Source organism: Moschus berezovskii, chromosome 11 (genome assembly GCF_049115385.1).
Source record: "Moschus berezovskii isolate FMDL1 chromosome 11, NW_MosBer_1.0, whole genome shotgun sequence".
NCBI classification, from domain to species: Eukaryota; Metazoa; Chordata; class Mammalia; order Artiodactyla; family Moschidae; genus Moschus; species Moschus berezovskii.
This window is the reverse complement of record NC_142470.1, coordinates 87,813,950-87,832,832: the sequence shown is the minus strand read 5'-3', so window position 1 is coordinate 87,832,832 and position 18,883 is coordinate 87,813,950. Positions and strand designations below refer to the sequence as shown.

The following is an 18,883-nucleotide window of genomic DNA, read 5'->3' as shown; positions in this document are numbered from 1 at the left end:
ACTAAGACTCTGCATGCTGCAGGGCAACTAAGCCAGTGTAGACAAGAGAAGCCAGCGCACCTCAACTAGGGAGAGCCCGTGCACCACTGTGGAGACCCAGCGCAGCCAAAGAAAACCGGTGAAAAATAATTGCTTCCAAATATTTTTGAGTATGTTAATTTCTTTTCTTTCTCTTTCCTTCTCTGAGAATTATAATAGATCAAAACTTAAGAGCAAAGAGTATGTGAATCACTAAACCAAAATAAGGGCGAGGTAACTCACTGGTGGGCTTCCGTCTATGGGGTCACACAGAGTCGGACACGACTGAAGTGACGCAGCAGCAGCAGCAGCAGCAGCAACTCACTGGAAAAGACTCTGATGCTGGGAGGGGTTGGGGGCGGGAGGAGAAGGGGACGACAGAGGATGAGATGGCTGGATGGCATCACCGACTCGATGCACATGAGGTTTGCGTGAACTCCGGGAGTTGGTGATGGACAGGGAGGCCTGGTGTGCTGTGATTCATGGGGTCGGACACGACTGAGTGACTGAACTGAACTGAACAGCCAAAACTTCTGTAGCACTTGTGCAGAAAAACTGACTTTGAAGTCATAGAAACAATCTCTATGAGTCTGCAAGAGCCATGCCTGCTTTATGTCCAAAACTGTATTCATTTCCCACCCTGCCTTCTAATCTTATATTCTACCAGATCGATTAGGTGGAATACAACTCTGCTTGACATTGCTGCAAACCTGACCCCAATTACAACTTTGTTAAAGACATTTTTTTTCCTATGAAAATATTTATTTCACTTGTCCTGAACCTTTAGGACAATTTCCATGATCCTAGATTAATACATCTGGAAAACAAGCGAGTATTCTCTTAAACCAATTTCTAACCATATCTTTGGGCTGCTAAAGTGATGTTCTCAAGTCAAAGGCTCAATGACATTGTGTGCAATTATACTTCATAATTACTTTTCCTGATTTCACAATAATGGGAGTTAAAGTCTGAAAGAAATAAGGGGCCTTGGCATTGCATGACTCTGCCATCTGTGAGGGTGGGGTAGGGAAAGCCTGGAGAACCCCAGCAGGGTCCTGGGAAGTCAAATTTTTACCAGGTAAAAAAGTCGGCAGAAAAATATTTCCACATAGTATATTACAGAAAACTCTCATCTATTCCATTTTATTGGACATTAATTGCATGTATTAAATAAGGCACATGTCCCTTACAAAATGAATGAATGAATGTTTGCCATCTAAATTAAAAACAAAAGTTTTCATGTCAAAAGAAAACAAAATGAATGAATGAAATACTCAAGGAAAAGGACCGGTGTGCTGTTGAAGGGGAAAAACGTCCTATATTTTTTAGATGAAGCAGAAATACAAGGTCAGAGTCTTAAAATCTCAATCTATTCAACCTCTCAAAATCAGAAATTAATTCCTACTTTGCCAGGTGTTTGTCATTAAAATATAACTGCTGAGTTGTTTCTTATAAATTCAAAATTTTTATCATATATGTAGCATTTTAAAAAATAAAACAAGTGAAAATTGTAACAAAATAGAAACAGACTGATAGATACAGAGAACAAACTAGTGGTTACAAGTGGGAAGTGGGAAGGGGTCCAAAATAGGGGCTGGGGATTAAGAGGAACAAATTACTGTGTATGAAATAAATAAGCTACAAGGATATATTGTACAACACAGGGAATATAGCTATTATTTAGTAATAACTTAAAATGGAGCAGAATCTATAAAAATATTGAATCTATGAACTATGCTATATTCCTGAAACTTATATAATATTGTAAATCGACTGTATTTCAATTAAAAAATAAAGACAGAAAAAGAATTTGGTAGGGAACTGGATGTTGAAAACCTATTAAAAAGACAAAGGCAAGCTGCCTAAAATGTAAAAAAGCCAAAGAAAATATTTACAATGCAATATTTTAAGTCAAGCACTTATAAATAGTAGTTAAAATGAATAAACACATTAGACTGTATTTGCTACAACATAAAGTAAAACTTCCTGACAAGATTATGAAAGTGATTTTTATTATTTTGGCAGGGGTGTCCTATTATAGGTAATTACAGATACAGAATTTTTAAAATTTGGTATATCAAACAAATGCCATGTCCCCACAAATCTATTTTGTTACAACCAAGTATCATAGTTGCTGTATACAGATGGAAAGCATACATGATAAAATATAAAAGCAAGAAAAGGTTAAATAAGAGGTTATCCTTGAATTATAAACATCTACTAAAGTATACCTTTGCATTATACAGTTGTGTCAAAGCTAAAAAGCATACAAATTCATACATAATGCTATGCAACTATTTGATCTAATATAGATCTAACATGAAAGTGTTAAGGCAGTAATAGCATTTCACAGGTAAAGGCTAAGTTCTGATACATGAAAGCTTTTAGATAATCCATAAAACAAACCTGAGACATCTTCCTCTTGTTTTGGAAAAAAAAAAAAAGCAATTTTCTTACTGAGTCAAAGCTTTAATATATAAACGAAGCATTTAATAAACAATATATTTAACTACTGCAATATCCTGGAGTAGACGTTCTGACTAAAATGGTGACCAGCAAATACATTCTTTCTCTGGCAGAAATAAAATTAGATTTTCTGATTGAGCCTGTAACCTGATTACAGCAGCCCTCAAATTTGGTTATTTTTATTTGTCTGTTTTTGGTTTTGCTTTGCTTCCTTGAACTGGGTTACAAACATATTAAATAAACCAGGACATCTCCCAGCACTCACCTCACTGCCTTCTTCGTAAACCCAGCTCTCTCATCGCTGAAAGCGCCAGATGAATTGAGCCCACGTACATAAAAACAGATTACAGAGCATCCGGATCTGGTTGACTTAATGAGGCATCCAGATTGGTGCATGATTACTTTTGCTGCCACAAGTCTCTCAGAGTAACTAGGCTAGGGCAGCCCCAAATTACAGTCTCAGCCCTGCTCAGGGCACAGGGAAGGGTAGATAACAATGTTTTGGAATAGCCAGTGCCAAAAAAATTGAAACATATTGGGTAAGCCTGATTTCTACTGTTGACTTTGGGGCCTTTAAAAATACTGGCACAGATTTTTTCATATTCAAGAGGTACATCTGTGAGATTTTATTAATTAAAATTACATAAAATTTTTATTAATAAGAATTCCAAATTATAATAGTGCTGCTATGCTATGGATTTTTTTAAATCTACCTGGGATTCAACACTAGCCCATGAAAAACTTTTTTTTTTCTAAATATTCATACTACAAATTAATTAATTCTGAATGAGTGGGAGAATGTTTAGCCATCATTCCTCCTTTTCATGTTTTTCACTCCTTTTCTTACCCCCGCACCGCCCTCCCACACACACAACGATCATACACACTTTCTTTTATAATTTTGATTAAAAGATTCCAAAAAGCTTAATGAAATGTAACAAGCAGTAAGCTTTCAGGACACTTCACAACTTCCTTTGTACATTTATAAGCAATAAAAGTTAAAACTCCAAACTTCACTTTGTACTTTTGTGACCTTCCATCACTTTTTGAAAAAAGGTTTTCAGGTTATTTACATAAACTGAACATATATATTTCGTTCAAGCTTTAGGTCTTCACAGTTACCAAAGTGACCGCCCGCTTAAGATCACTGCTGCTGCTGCTAAGTCACTTCAGTCGTGTCCAATTCTGTGCAACCCCATAGACGGCAGCCCACCAGGCTCCCCCGTCCCTGGGATTCTCCAGGCAAGAACACTGGAGTGGGTTGCCATTTCCTTCTCCAATGCATGAAAGTGAAAAGTGAAAGTGAAGTCGCTCAGTCGTGTCCGACTCTTCGAGACCCCATGGACTGCAGCCTACCAGGCTCCTCTGCCCATGGGATTTTCCAGGCAAGAGTACTGGAGTGGGCCATCTTAAATAACACAGCCAATCTGATTGGCACCGCTGAAATCCAATGCAATCCTCAAAACAGCCTCCCAAGACTGATTCTGACTTTGCAAAACACAAACACCGCTGCTATCTAAAAAAATTATTTAAAAGAAAAACTAGGCCCATTATAATGGGACTTCCCCACCATGTTATTTAATAAAGAACATCAAGATATTTCGCGGCATTTTTCACTGTTCACCAGGCAGACACAGCTTCAGTCTCCCTGCCTTCCACAGGCTAATGGCCAGATTTCCAGTAACTTCCTGGAACTCAATAATCAGAATGGTTCTAAATTAAATTAAAATTTTAAGCACAACAAGAGTTTAGAAGTATAACACATGAACTAAATCAGTTTGAAAAAAATATTCTGTACTGTGAATATAAGTTTAATAAACATGCTGTAAAGTGATAAGGAACACATCTTTCAGATCCAATTTTGAGATTTTTCAATTCAAATTTCCGATGAGAGAAGAGACTTTGTTTCAACTTGGTTTCCATGATGTCAAAAACAGGGTTGATTTAATCAAGCTCATACTATGTATTTGAATCAAAATTGGTTAAATTAGTTGTACTTTTCTATCTGCTGTGACATTATAAAAGACATTGTTCAATCTTTCCTTGACCAAAGTAACTAATACCATTTAATGATAAAATAACTAATACATATTGGTATTGAATAATTCTGTAATATATATATACATCTTGAACACTATTTGGTGATTTTTTTTAACCTATGAGATTTATTGAAGTCAGTATGCTATAATCACAAAACTTAAAGTTTAGCTGAGCTGATAAATTTTTTTCTTCATAATTGAAATTCTGTTCTTTAGTAACCAAACAAGGTATGTCTTCAGCTTGGAATTTTTTATGATTTGACAATTTATAGTTTAAAATTCATGAAATCACTGAACCCCACTAAATCAACTACAGTTGATTTCCTTCTGAGCAAATAACTTTATGACTCATCCCATAAAGTAAGAGGAAGCACATCAGTGGGCAAAAAAGATAAATCCACCCATAGATATTAGAGCCTAACTAAGCTATTTTATTGAAAAAGTGAGAAGAGAATTTCTGGTCTTTATTTTTTCCCTTATTACCCCAGATCACATCTTACACTGAAATTATTCATCTTTGCATATTCAACAATATTTCCTAAAACTGCTTAATACAGTTTTCTATATAGCATACAGAATATAATCTTGGATCCCACCCAGCAAGGCATGGTTACTGAAATGCCTCTTTATTAGGTAGTTCTGTGTATATGTACCTGTGTGTTTTAACTCCAAAGAAAGCTCCCTCAAGAAATTATTATTGGCAACATTCAATATATGTAAAAAAATTCTTTGGGCCCTTTAGTTCTTTCACTCAAAACATCTCCTGGAGCCCAAGCCCAGGGCTCGTGAGGTACTATTCTGAAGACACGTGTGCAAAGCACATCATCTATGGGTCAGTTGCTTTATGCTCATTCTAGAGACTAATTGAGAAAGTGGCACGGAGGAGCTGGGGGAGGGAACTGTAATTTTACTCCCATCCCCCGACTTGCATACTTAAAAAACTTCTGCTTGCCTCTGGCTTCTCACTGGCACTCTTTCTCCGCTTGTAACTTTTGGACAGCACTATCAAGGAGCTCCATAGACTCTCTGAGAGTCACACTGATTTTAAATGACTTGGGTTTAATGGTCAGGCCGTAATTAAAATCCATTTTCGAAGGCTCGTCTGGATTGGCCTTGAAATTGCACTGGTGAGCCAGGATGGACATGAAGAGAAACAGCTGCATCTTAGAAATCTCTTCCCCGATGCACCGCCGTTTGCCCACAGAAAAAATCATCACACTGCCTGCCAAGTCCTTGTTGATGAGCCCATCCTTGTCCAAGAATCGGGTTGGGTCAAAGTCCTCTGGGTTCGACCACTTCACTGGGTCATGATTGACGGACCACTGGTTAACAAACACCACCGTGTCCTTGGGGATGTGGAAGCCCAAGACGGAAGCGCTAGCTGTGGTGGCGTGTGGAATGGTGATGGGCACAAAGCTGGAGAAGCGCATGGCTTCATAAAGAAAGGCCATGAGGTAGGGCAAGTGGGGCTGGTCCTCCAGGGTGGGCAGCCGGTGCCTACCCACCACTTGATCCAGTTCTGCCTGTACCCGCGCCTGCACTTCCGAATACCTGTTTGGTGTTAAGGGCAGAGAGAGAATATCAGTGAGGAACACTGATCCTTCTTACATCTAGAAAGCCCATTACAATTTATTTTTATACCACCGTTCTTTAAACTGGCTATCTGAGTCAGTAACTGAATTAACATTTCCAGAAAAAAAAATTTAAAACAGTTTCCTAATTTATCACTGCTTTACAAGATGGAGTATAACAGTTATATTTCCTATAATAAGTCTCGCACAGCTCAAACTCTCTTTCCCATCATAAGTCAAAAAAGGGTCTAAGTTTTCTCAGCCTGAAAAAGCACGACAAGGGTAAGGACGACTTCTCTCCACTGGATACAGCAGGAAGTGCCGGGGACATACAATAATTTTTAGGAACTCATGAAAACTCATTTCTTTTAAAATCAGAAGAATAAGCTTTTAGGCCAATGAAAATGTTTTATAATTTTAACATGCTAATCTTTATACCAATGTAGTCATAAAGTTTAATTTAAAAAATTTTATGGAGTAAGGCGTCTAAAAAGGCAAAAGTACTTGAGACCCACAAAAATTAAAATGTAACCCTGAAAGTGAATTCTTTTTTTCTTCATCTCCCTAGACAATTCCAGAGAACACAATGTTCGCATTTTATACAAAGATCATTGGTATCCTGATAGATAAAGGTACATATCTTCTAACTTTAAAAGCAAATCCCTAATGTTCATGAGATTATGGTACAGACTGTAATATTTATTCACTGTTGCCGATAAAACTAGTACAATCCTTTTGGAAAACAAAATCTTATTACAAGCAAGATCTGTAAGGGTAATTCCTCCCCACTATTTTAAAAGCCAGTGATTCATGTCTGGAAATTTATTTTCAGGAAATAACTTAGCAGGTACAAAAAAAGTAACCATAGTAGCTAAAATTTTAAATATAGCTGAAACATTAAAATATAGCAGAAACATTTAAAATAGCTCACTTTTTAAATAAATGTTTAAACAAACATGAGAAATGATTGTATCTAATGATCTGTTACTATGGCAAAATATTATATAGCCATAAAAATTACTAAAATTGTATAGTAAAAAATTACTAAAATAAAGTTTAAAACACAGGGAAATGGCCACTATAGTAAGTGGAAATGTCAGAAGTTAAAAAATGTGTAATTATTGCAACTTTGAAAAAAAATTAAAGTGTGCCTGTGATGACATTATGGGTGATTTTTCAGAGGTTTGCAAACTTTTTTCATAAAGCGCCAGATAGTAAATATTTTAGGCTTTGTGGATCAAACCCTCTTACCTCCCCTTGCGCTGTGGGGTGGAAGCAGCTATAGACAATACATAAATGAATGGGCATAGCTGTATTTCCATAAGTTACATAAAAAACAGGAAATGCAATTTGCCAACTCTATCATATTGTCTTTTCACTAAAAAGAACTTTTCATCAGCTAGAGTGAATGAAAGTGACCCCCAAATTGTTTTATTCCCTTTTGCTGCCCAATTGGAGTACACGGAAAACGATTTACAATTCGGTTTCTGGTGAAAAAAAGAAAGGCAGTTTCAAAATATAACATGTTCATCTGCGGAAGCAAAGGATTTATTGATCCCATTTTGGAATTGTCTTCTTCCTGATCTATTATTGACTCTCATTATGCGATTTCTGCCCCTCCTCCATATGTGTTTCCATGATATTAATACTAAAAAGTGATTTTAAATATATACCCTCCCCCCGCCCCCGCCAAATTGTGAAAGCAGTATCTAAGGAAATACAGGATTCTGATGCAGTGGATTCTAACAAAAGAAGTTGTTTTTACTTTCCAGCTTCCCCTACCTGTGGGCCACATTGCATAACCAGGATTTCTGGTCTCTCAAAACAATCAAGACTTGCCTTGAATGAGACATTTGTCCCTGGGGTAAGGATGCCAGAAAAATACCGGCCGCCCATGTAAATCAACGGCTCATCTTTTAATATAACTATGACCTATGTAAAATTTATGTTATATTTGCTTGATCTGGGGATACCGGAGACATGTTTAATTCGTGCGTGTACAAATTTAGCAGAAGTCCGCGGCTGGGGACCAACTAACCCAGCCGAGCCCAGGGATCCGAGAGGCTAGCAGGTGCCTCCCAGATACTCAGCTTCCCTTTCTATAACAGATGCAGCTCAGTGTTCGCTAAAGTTACGGCTTCTCCTATTCTTTACACCGACACCTCTACGCCTAGAGCGGCGGTTTTATACGCCCAGCAGAATCCGCTGGTTTCTGGTCGCTTTCCTAAAGCTTTGGATTATCGGTCCTTGAGGCTCCGCCGCCGAACACTAGCTATGTCGCGACACAATGCCTAGAAGGGCGGTTGGCTTTTGGCTCCCGGGCCAGGCGGCCTCCAGTCAGCGCAGAAGACCAGCCGCGCCGATTAGGCGTGCTTACTTAACATATTTTTTACTACGCTGCCCTTTCCTTCGGAACGTTTCCAATTTTGCTTCTCCGTGCCAGTGTGGGAGATCGGGGGATGATCTTGGGCACTTAATCTTGCTATTTTCCAAGTGGTTTCACACAAATTTATTCCCCCTCGGAGCGGTAAACTACAAGATCAGCGATGCCGAGCCGTCCCGGTGCGGTCGGGTGGAGCGTGCACAACGCATCCCGGCCAGCACAGTGCCTTCCAGAGACGCGCTTTCTGGACTCGGTCTCAGCTTTGGCAGGTGGGGACCTGCAGCGAAACCCCAAACCCTCCTCGAGCGCTAGTCGCGACCTCAGCATATTCTAATTCCACTCCACCTTTTACAGAGGGAGGGAGGAAGGCCGACCCAAGCCTCCTGGAGGCTTTACCTGGTGAAAAGAACGAGCAGCCACTGCAGCGCGGTGGAGAGAGTATCCTGGCTGGCGCCGAAGATGTCTGTGACCGTGGCCGGCACGTAGTCTACGTCCAGGCGCGGGCCACGATCGCCAGAGTCAGCCTCCGCCGAGTGGATGAAAGCGTCCATCATGTCGCGGGGGGCGGCCCCGGGCCGGAGGCTTTCGCGGTGCCTCAGGAACTTGTCTAGGACGAAGTTGCTGAAGTTGCGATTGAGCTGCTCGAATTCACGGAAGGCAGTGCGCACGGGGTTAGGGAAGCGCTGCAGCCAGGGCAGCACGTCCACCAGGCTGCCCGCGCCCACAGTGCGCCCAAACTCCTCGTTGTGGCTGAGCAGGTCGAGGAACTCGGCGTCGTCGTGGCTGTAGCGGCAGCCGAAGCACACGGCGCTCATGACGTTGGCCACGGCCACCAGGGTCAGCGGCCGCGGGTCTAGGAAGGCGCCGCCCGCGCTGCGGCGCACCAGCAGCTCTACCAGCTCCCGCGCCTCGCCTACCACGTGGCCCTCGAGGACCCGGCGGCCGCGCGGCTGGCGCATGGAGAAGGCTCGCATCATGCTGTGCGCCGCGCGCCGCTGCGCCTTCCAACTCTCCGAGTACTGGCCGAAAGCCAGGCTGCGGCCATCGGACACCACGCGGAAAGAGGCGAAGGGCGGCCGGTCGGCGAAGGCCGCGCCCTGGTGCACCAGCGCCTGGCGGATGGCGCGCTCGCCGTTCAGCACCACCACCCGGCAGCTGCCGAGACGGATCTGGAAGACGTCGCCGTAGCGCCGTGCCAGGCGTGCGAACAAGAGGTGCGGCGCCTGGCCCATTGACGCCGCATTTCCGATCAGCGGCCAAGCAAAGGGACCCGGGGGCGCGGAGCCCGGCTGCCGCCGCCGCTGCCTCAGCAGCCACTGGCCCACGTGCACTGCGGCCAGAACCGAGAGCAGCAGCAGGAGCGTGGTCTGCTGGGCCGACAGAAGGGTCGGCGACAGATGATCGTCCGGGCTGAGGCCGGTGGCCATGCTGGGGAGAGAAGGGCGAAGGCGTGACGCTCGGGTAGGCAGAGGAAGAAGAGGGCGCCCCAAGCTCCTACCCACCTGCCTCGGTCTACCGTGCACTGTTGGGTAGGCAGGAGGTAGCGCGTAGGTCAGATCAGGGCTAGCTCGCTGAAGAAGCAGTTGAACACGCCTCTTGCCATCCCAAACCCATTCCCCTAAAGCGAGGGGAAGGGTCGTGTTTCCGCCTCTCTATGACCCGATTCCCCCGACCCCGCCCCAGCCGCGTAACGGTTCCTGCAATTCAAGGACAACACAGCGGGCATCAAGGTGTGGCGCTCATTTCCCTCTAAATGCCTACCTCCCCGGCCCCTGCGACCCCCGCCACTTCTGATCTGCGAGAACCCACGCATCACAAGAGGCGACAGCAAGGCGGCTCAGCTGACACACTGACCTGCCAGCAGGCGCGGTTTCCAGCAGCGCCAGACGGCCCGCTCTGAGAACGGACTGGGGCCCTTGAGGGGTTCAAGACCGCAATCTCAGTGTCTCCAGAAAATCGGAGGCCGGCCCTGGACACCTGTTGCCAGCTCTGGGAACGTCAGCGCCCACTTTCGAGTCTCTAGGGGTCGTCAGAGCCGGGGGCGCTCGGACTGGGACAGGGACGCAGAAAGGAGTTTTCTTTGCCGAGCCTCGCTGCACCTGAGCCTCGGCAAAGTCAGGGTTTTCTCACCGCGTGAGAGTTGCGATTGAGGGTCGATAAATGGAGTCAACTGCCAGCCCTCACGCCCCCAGCAAGGCTCTGACAGCTGGCGTCGCAGAGGCGTGGTCGGTTTGCACAGTCACTCTGGAGAGTAAAGCGCGCCATCCCGCCTCTCTCTTTTTTAAGGTCTGTGAGAGGGGAGGAGGCAACCTGACCTGGCGGGGGCGGGACTTGCAGGGGGGAGGCGGGGCGCCCTGGAACAGGCCTCTAGGACTACAACTGGGGTCACCGCGCGCTGGTGGTCACGCGAGGCAGTCCCGGCGCGCCCCGACGGCCTTGGAGCAGTAGCTGGTGGCTTTCCTGGAAGCGGCGGCGAGAACTTTTCGTTTCCCCCAAATCACTCTTCCTCCCAGCCACTCCCGATCGAGGCCGCAGTTTCTCTGGACGCGCGCTCGGGACACCACCTGAGCACCACTCCTGCGCTTTCGGTGGGAGCGCGCTCCACGCCCCAAGCGCACAACCTCTCTACCCTCTCCGTGGCCTGGGCTTCCTTCCCAGAGAGAAAATCGCTCGAGATCCTCGGGCGCCCTAACCAGGAAAGGAAACCTGTCAGCTTGGAAAAGAAAACTCGGTTGTGGTGAAGGTTTGCCTCACTGCATCCCGAGTTGCTTTATTTGTATTTTAACGTTCATGCAAGCATATCGACCCATCAGGTCAGGCCTTTTGGCGCTCAAAGTTCTCCTTCCACCTTGTGTGGCGAGATCAAGAAGCCCTGAAGGGCACAGCTCCCCCGCCCAGGAACCCCGACTTCCTTGGCATACAAAGGCTAGCGCTGGCGCGCCGCAGCTGCCTGCAGGTTTCCCGCGTAGAAACTCCTCCAGGTGGCGCCGCCCACTGGAGAGCGCGGAGCAAAGCTGGCCGCGTCGGAGACCCGGGGCGCGCAGCGGAGAGCCGAGCTGGGACGAACCCTGCGGAGAGCAGGGGAGGAAGGGCGCTCGGAAGATTCCTGGAGGAGGTGGGGGAGGAGGAGGAGACCAATCTCTGAGCGCCTGCGAACTTTATTGGGTTGAAAAGTTTCTTCTGCTGTCGCCTCCCCCTTGCGTGCGGAGCTGTGCCTTGCGTGCGCTGCTTCTGGAAAGTCGGCTCTAGTCATATCCCTCGGCGCTTCTCACGGCACCTGACACGCCGAGGCGGCGGCGGGGGCGGCGGCCGAGGGCGGGATGCCGAGCGCCACCACCCTCCGCGACGCACGCACAACCGCGCCCTCCTGGGCCACAGCTCTAAGGCCGGGTCTTGGCGCGCGCGCGCTCTGAACCGGGACTCGCCTGCCCAAGTGGAAGCCCCAAGGCGCAGCATCCTTTCCAGCCGGCTGGTACAAAGTATTTTAAAGACCCTGGAGAGAAAAGATCTTTTCCGAAAGGTTGGGGAAAGGGTGAGCCCGGGGGATGAATGGTAGCTATTCAGGTATGAAGTGTGCTTCCGAGCCTTCGGGGTTATCAAGAATAAGTAAAGAAGTTGGGCAGTTACCAAGTAACAGCTGTGTGCTTTGAGGTTTACCGGCGCTGCGAATCTACTGTGTGCCAGTTTACAGATGAGGAAACGGGTTCAGAAAGGTTATATGATTTACCTAAGTTCACACGCATACATTTACAATCATACGATATAACCTTAAATGATTTCTTTTTCCAAGTAAATGATTGAAATGCTTCCCTGGGCAAAGTGAGGTGGTTCTCTACTCCCCCACTCTCCCTCTTATTAGCTAGTAAGAGGTGGACCCAGGATTTGAACCCACGAAGTTGCACTCCAGTTCCATCATACTCATTTATGCTGAAGAAAAGCCTCAGATAAAAGGCACAAATGCACTCTTTCCTGCCTGCCTTTAAAAAAAAATCAGCTGGAAGAATTTTTAAAAATAATTTCTGGGGTTTTTGGCGGGGGTAGGGCAGGGAGATTTGTTTTAGAGAATTGAATCTTGAAGATTTTAAAGAAATAGTATGCTCATCGTTTGCAGGTAAATTGGTTTTGAATGAAGGAGGCCTGTGGACTGTGCTTCATAGCTGACTGAAATAACTGGTTAAATTCTAAAGAAAAATAGAGACTTAAGAGTTTGACTTTTTGAAAGGTTGAAACCAACATTAAAATATCTTACCTGATAAGAAAATGCCTTTTTGTAAAATTCTCCATTCACTAGCTTTTGAGAGGTTCTCTGGAAATGAATTCATACTTTATTATGGGGTACTCAGTTCTGTAATAAAGTTAGTTTTTGAGCAACTGAGTAAATAGGAATTGGTTTCCCAGGACTCTGCTGGCATATATATCATTTGAAATGAATTTCATAGCCTTATAATATCTAGGTTTAGCAAGACCCTTGTCTAATAGTTAAACACTGCCGCAGGTACCAGTCTCTCATTAGACTTGAATTCAGTAGACAATAATTGTGTATGGGCTACTACCAGTTTTGAGCTGGCAATGTTCCTGAAAGATTTTATCACAGTATTTCTACCAGAATCAGAGGAATGGAGGTGCTTTTAAACCAAGTAAATACCTACCTTAAAAACTACAAAACAGAGCTGTTTCTAAGACCTCCTATATAGCTTTTAGATAAACTAGATACATACCTGCCTGCCACAGTAAATAGTTCAACGTGATGCCCTGGACTCAACTCTTGTTGCAGGACAAGGTTTTAAAAGGCAGAGGAACCAGCTGGGTAAATGCTATCAGAAATATAGGCTTTATCAGTTAGGACAAGCCAAAAAGACTGGCTGTGGTAACACTGGGCTTTGGTTTCTCCCAGGCTTTTTGGTTAGACCTCTGTTGGAAAGCCCATCCAGTAACTGATGAAGACTCAAGGTAAGTCCAGAGAGGCCTTCGGGTACCCTTGATGCAGCTCATGGTGGAGCCCTCACTGTAGTGAATATCCATACCAGACTCTAAGTTATCAGTTTCTCAAAGCCAGTGTCTAAGGCCCAAGGATCTCCTTTCAGTCAATGACATACAATATGGGGATTTTGCCCACCCCTAAACTCACATTTGAATTGTTTGGTACAGATACCTTTCAAAAGAACAGCGAAGCTAGAGAGATAGTTCAAAGAAGAGATTTAAAATACCTTGTATTGTACTGATTCCATAGAATAGAAATCCAGCTTAAGCTTGTTTAAGCAGGACAGGAATGCACTGGCTCACGTGAAGGGAAGGATAAAGGTGGTACCTCACAGGATGGAAGGACCTGGGGCTGCTCCCCCACTGTCTAGTATGCTGGTCTCTGTTGGGCTTCATCCCATACACTCTCTTCTCGTAGCAGGAACGCTGTCCATCAGTTCAGTTCAGTTCAGTCGCTCAGTCGTGTCCGACTCTTTGCGACCCCATGAATCACAGCACGCCAGGCCTCCCTGTCCATCACCAACTCCCGGAGTTCACTCAAACTCATGTCCATCGAGCTGGTGATGCCATCCAGCCATCTCATTCTCTGTCGTCCCCGTCCCCTCCCGCCCCCAATCCCTCCTAGCATCAGACTCTTTTCCAGTGAATCAACTCGTCGCATGAGGTGGCCAAAGTATTGGAGTTTCAGTTTTAGCAGCTGTCCATGGGCAGCCTCAAATTAACCATCCCCCCCAAAAAAGAGAACATGTTCTTTTCAGGGTCATTATTCAGGCCCCTGGAAGGACTCCATCGTGCCAGCTTGGCATCAGGCCACTCCTGTGGCCAAAGGGCCAAGTCTTTTTTCAGAAAAAGAGAGATGGGGGTAGGGAGAACATGCTGGGAAACAAAAGGCAAGAGGCCCCTCTGTCCTCAGGTATCCTGCTTCTGTCCTTCACTTCATTTTGGGTTGAAGGATAACCCAAAATAATAATAATAATAAATCAACAACTGAGATAGATGCTTTTTTAAAAAAATTATTTATTTTTTGCCGTGCTGGGTCTTCATTGCTACATGCGCTTTCTCTAGTTGCAACAAGTAGGGGCTACTCGCGACTTGCAATGCGCAGGCTCCTCATTGCTGTGACTTCTCTTATTGCAGAGCACTGGTTCTAGACTTGCTGCAGAGCGCTGGCTCTAGGCTTCAGTAGTTACAGCACGTGGGCTCAGAAGTTGTGGCTCCCAGGCTCCAGACACAGGCTCAGTAGTTGTGGCTGGCGCACAGGCTTAGTTGCTCCAAGGCATGTGGGATCTTCCAGGGTCAGGGATCAAACCTGTGTCTCCTGCACTGGCAGGCAGATTCTTTACCACTGAGCCACCAGGGAAGCCCCAAGATAGATGCTTTTTGCCTGGAACCCAGAGCCAAGAAAGCTCAGCCCTTATGTTACCAGTATCGAAGTTGGTTTTCTTCATGGGATTTTGCTTTAGCAGCTCTTCAATATGGCTAGGTATGTACCTAAAGCTAAACACAATACCCCAAAGATGAGATCTTGTCCAACCCTGAGAGCTATGGTTACTTCCCACCAATCATGCAGTGTTTCTTTTAATGCAAACTAAGTTTTAGGGCTATTTTAAAGTATCTAAGCTTGTGATAAATTAAGGTCTTTATCTTTTATGTTAAGACAATACCATTCTGAGTCTTTCATTGCACTTGTGCAATTGATTTAAAAAATAATTAAATATGAGATTTTACATTTATTTCCATTAAATACATTTTGAAGCTTCGAGCCCATGAAGGCCATGTTGATACTCTTATGGCCTCTGAGGCCCAGAGATCAGAACAAAAGCTGGAAAGTAATATGGGGAAAACAAATCTAGTGGCCCCGTGACCACTGGCCCACTCTGGACTACTTCTATGACAAAAATCTTTGGACTTTGGTTTATATTATATATCTACATTATTATGCATACACAATATTATATATATTTAAATATTTAATATATCATGTTACAATATTAGGGCTTCCTAAGTGGCGCTATTGGTAAAGAACCCACCTGCCAATGTAGGAGACTTAAGAGATGCAGGTTCAATCCCTGGGTTGGGAAGATCTCCTGGAGTAGGAAATGGCAACCCATCCCAGTATTCTTGCCTGCAATACTCCATGGACAGAGGAGCCTGGCCCAGTGCAGTCCATAGGGTCACATAGAGTCAGACACAACTGAAGCGACTTAGCACTCATGCATGTTATAATATTATACAATTTGTATATATTATTTTTCAGTTTTGACCAGATATAAATTCTTAAAACATACACATAGTATATAAACAGGCTCTTGTTGCAAAAGATTCAATCAGTACATAAGAATATGCAGAGAAATAGGAAAGCCCATACTCCTACCCCTTCTCAGATGCAGCCACAAGAACCATGTGTCTTCCATTTATGTACAGCATATGCTTGTACATATGCATGTATTTTTAATACAAATGAGATCATACTAAAATTACTGTAATTTTTTTTCAACTTAACAATTGTCTTGGTGACTTCAACAAAATGTATAGATCTACCTACCACATGCTTTTAAACTACTGCGTAATATGACTGTAACATTATTTAGCCATTTCTCTTCGAAGACCGTTTGTGTTCTTTCCAGCTTATTTGAGACCATTGCGGTGACTTCACTCTTCTGTGTAATTCTCTATACATTCACAAATGTTTTCCCAGTGGATAATCTTGACCCAAAGGGGTATGCATTTTAAAGAGTCTTGCTACCACCTCCTTGTCTTCCACAAAGACGGCCGGTTTGCTTCTGGAACCTGGGGTTTTGTACCCAGTGAAGTGAAGTCGCTCAGTCGTGTCCGACTCTTTGCGACCCCATAGCATGTGCCAAAAACTTTTCCTTCTATAAAGAATAATTGCTTTAATTTAGCTTTGCAAATGTAGAATGAAAACAAAACAAAAGGATTACTTGTCTTTCAGATCTGTTCTTTACTTTAAAGACTTGGTATGCTTGTGCTCAGATCATCTCCTCTTCTTGACGGATGAGGGAAATCCCCAGATTAAAGCTGATAAGACATTAGGCAGGAGCATTCCGGATTTCCATATCTCTATGGAAGACATCAGAGAAGCCAGGGTGGGAGAGTGCCCTCAGCGTGCCTCGATGTCCCCTCTGAGATGATGACAGTTCTTTACAGGCCCCTGGGCACAGGCCCAAAAAGCCTTCTGGGCTTGTCTAATCCTCCAGAGGAGATTAAAAGCAGTAAAGCCAGCATAACACATCATTAGGAGTTTGGCTTTTGGAGCCAGGCACTCTTGGGTGTAAGGCACAGCTCTCTGACTTATAAGCAGTGACCTTGGCCATGGGAGTTAACTCTTCTTAGCCCAGGTATCCTCATTTGTACAAGAGGGATCATAATATCCCAACCACAGGGAGTCACTGTGGGGATTAAATGAGATATTGTGAGGATACCAATTAGCACAGCTGATGGCAAAGAGTGAGTTCTCAATAAAAGCTAGCTGTTATTTATTATGGTTACCACTAGTACTATGCCCTTATTCCCATCCAATAAAATCAGAGTCACGCAAGGACTTGGACCTCACAGAGATAAACATAACCTGCTTGGTTCAGTGCGACGCTTTGGGGTGACACACCCTCACCCAACCGCCTGCAACCTCCTGGAAGCCTAAGGTGACAACCACGGCTTCCTTTTCTTTCTGAGGCAGCATGTGAGCGGTCAGTAGCCCCCCACTCCAGAGCCAGCCAGGATCTGAGTCTGCCTCTACCATTCATAACCGAGTAACTCTAGCTGCTGCAAATCGCTTTCTGGGTCCAGTTCACATTTGGGTAAAACAGAGACCATGCCAGTACCTACTTCAGGACTAAATGAGCTAATACATGTACAGCTTTTAGAAGAACAGTGCCTGGTACCAAGGAGGGGCTCAGATGCATCATTACTCTGAGGGAAGCCACTTGCCGCTGCCTGAAAAGGCCAACCTCAGAGCCATCTGCTCTTGGCAGAAGGGCTCAGCATCAGCAGCCCATTTGCATTTTCATCCAGCTCCCAGATGAAGACACGCAGTACTTTTTCCTCACCTTGTTTCACCTCACCCGGATGGACACGCTCCACTTCAGGACCCTCAGAGCAGAGGCAGTTCTTTAGGCAGGAGGATGCCATGCTCCCAAAAGATCCCAGAGGAGGCCGTGCCAGGTGCCTTCTTCCAAGCCAGGCTCTGGGTCAGCCCCTCCCACAGAGCAGAGGCTCTGGGACGGCACTCGGGCCATCACTGCCAGGGAGAGTTAAGAAAATGACAGTCCACGTGGTGCAAACAGGAGAGGACCCAAGGAGTGCTGTCATGGGGTTGGCATGAATGAAGCCATGCTCCCTGGCTCCCCAGAAGAGACCGCCTACTTTCCTGCCAGTACAGGTCTGGACGAAAGTGGACTGTGGTTTGGACCTGCGGCACCCAGAACATCGAACAGCTGCATTGAAGAAGCTCAGGCCGTCTGGGGAGCCCGGACCAGAAGGCTGGGCAAGGAGTCTCTCTGCCCTTCCTTGTTAACTGGCCACAGTGGAAAGTCGAATTCAGTCGTCTGTACTGTGGTGGTGACTAACCTTCTTCCCTCCTTAAACTATTGTGCTGAGTCAGCCTGTGGCTTATTTGTTTTATGGGTTGGATTGCAGAAGGAAGTCAGGACTTCTCAGATTCTGAGCCTTGGCAGCACGCACCATCACCTGTTTTCAGGTGCAGTCGGTGCCTCTTACCAGGCCCCCAGGGCTCTGTCCGCGGTTTCAGGGAGCGTCTGATACACTCACCTGAGCTTCCAGGTCGCCGGGTTACCTCATGGAATACCTGGGGCTCCAGGGTAAAATGGAAATCTCCATCCCATTTAAGAACACATGACGGGCTCTGAACCAGTGGCAATCCTTGTGCCCTTCTCCTGCTGGGTTCTGGGTATCATACCTGCAGCTCCCGGAGGCAGCTCAGAGAGGTGAAAATCAGATTACAAGTGTCATTTCATTTAACACGGAATAACCACTACAACACTTTTGAGTGCCACATGCAGAATTCTGTGCCCAGTGAAACTAGAGGCTGATCCTCCTCTCCGATGTTGTAGCTGTGTGGTCAGGCCAGGGCTCACTCTCCTCTGGTCTGTTAGAGCGCTGAACACCACAAAACAGAGACAGAGAGAGGAAAGGAGCTAATTTTCCCTCCAAGTGCCGGGCACTGTATTCAGTGCTTGACAACTTCATTTACTTCTCCCGATCATCCTGAATGTATAGCCATCATTAGCTTGCTTTACATATAAGAGAATTAAGGTTCAGACACAATAGACTATTTGCCAAAAGTCTTACAGGTTGCAAGTGATTTTTTAATTTTTTATTTTATATTGGAGTATAGCTGATTAACAATGCTGTGATAGTTTCAGGTGAGCAGGAAAGGAACTCAACCA

General features: G+C 45.1%; 1 protein-coding gene across 2 annotated transcripts; it reads right to left on the bottom strand.

Annotated features, from left to right (window-relative positions):
- Positions 1–1,057: 1,057 nt before the first annotated feature.
- On the bottom strand, positions 1,058–11,624 carry CYP1B1 (cytochrome P450 family 1 subfamily B member 1). 2 transcript variants are annotated; one of them, XM_055400372.2, is made up of 3 exons: positions 10,608–11,624; positions 8,874–9,905; positions 1,058–6,074 (listed from the first exon to the last, which is right to left on the bottom strand). In XM_055400372.2, the coding sequence occupies exons 2-3, from the start codon at positions 9,902–9,904 to the stop codon at positions 5,486–5,488; spliced, it is 1,620 nt and encodes a 539-aa protein (XP_055256347.1). In that variant the 5' UTR covers position 9,905; positions 10,608–11,624; the 3' UTR covers positions 1,058–5,485. The 2 variants fall into 2 exon arrangements, with proteins under 2 accessions (XP_055256347.1, XP_055256346.1); XM_055400371.2 differs by having other exon boundaries at positions 1,059–6,074; positions 10,332–11,622.
- Positions 11,625–18,883: the final 7,259 nt, after the last annotated feature.

Bases quoted from the DNA above. Each gene is read 5' to 3' on its own strand.
- CYP1B1 (XM_055400372.2), bottom strand. From the start codon at position 9,904: ATGGCCACCGGCCTCAGCCCGGACGATCATCTGTCGCCGACCCTTCTG. The intron at 6,075-8,873 runs GTAAAGCCTCCA...AACACCAAACAG, and splicing joins CTGCTCGTTCTTTTCACCAG to GTATTCGGAAGTGCAGGCGC.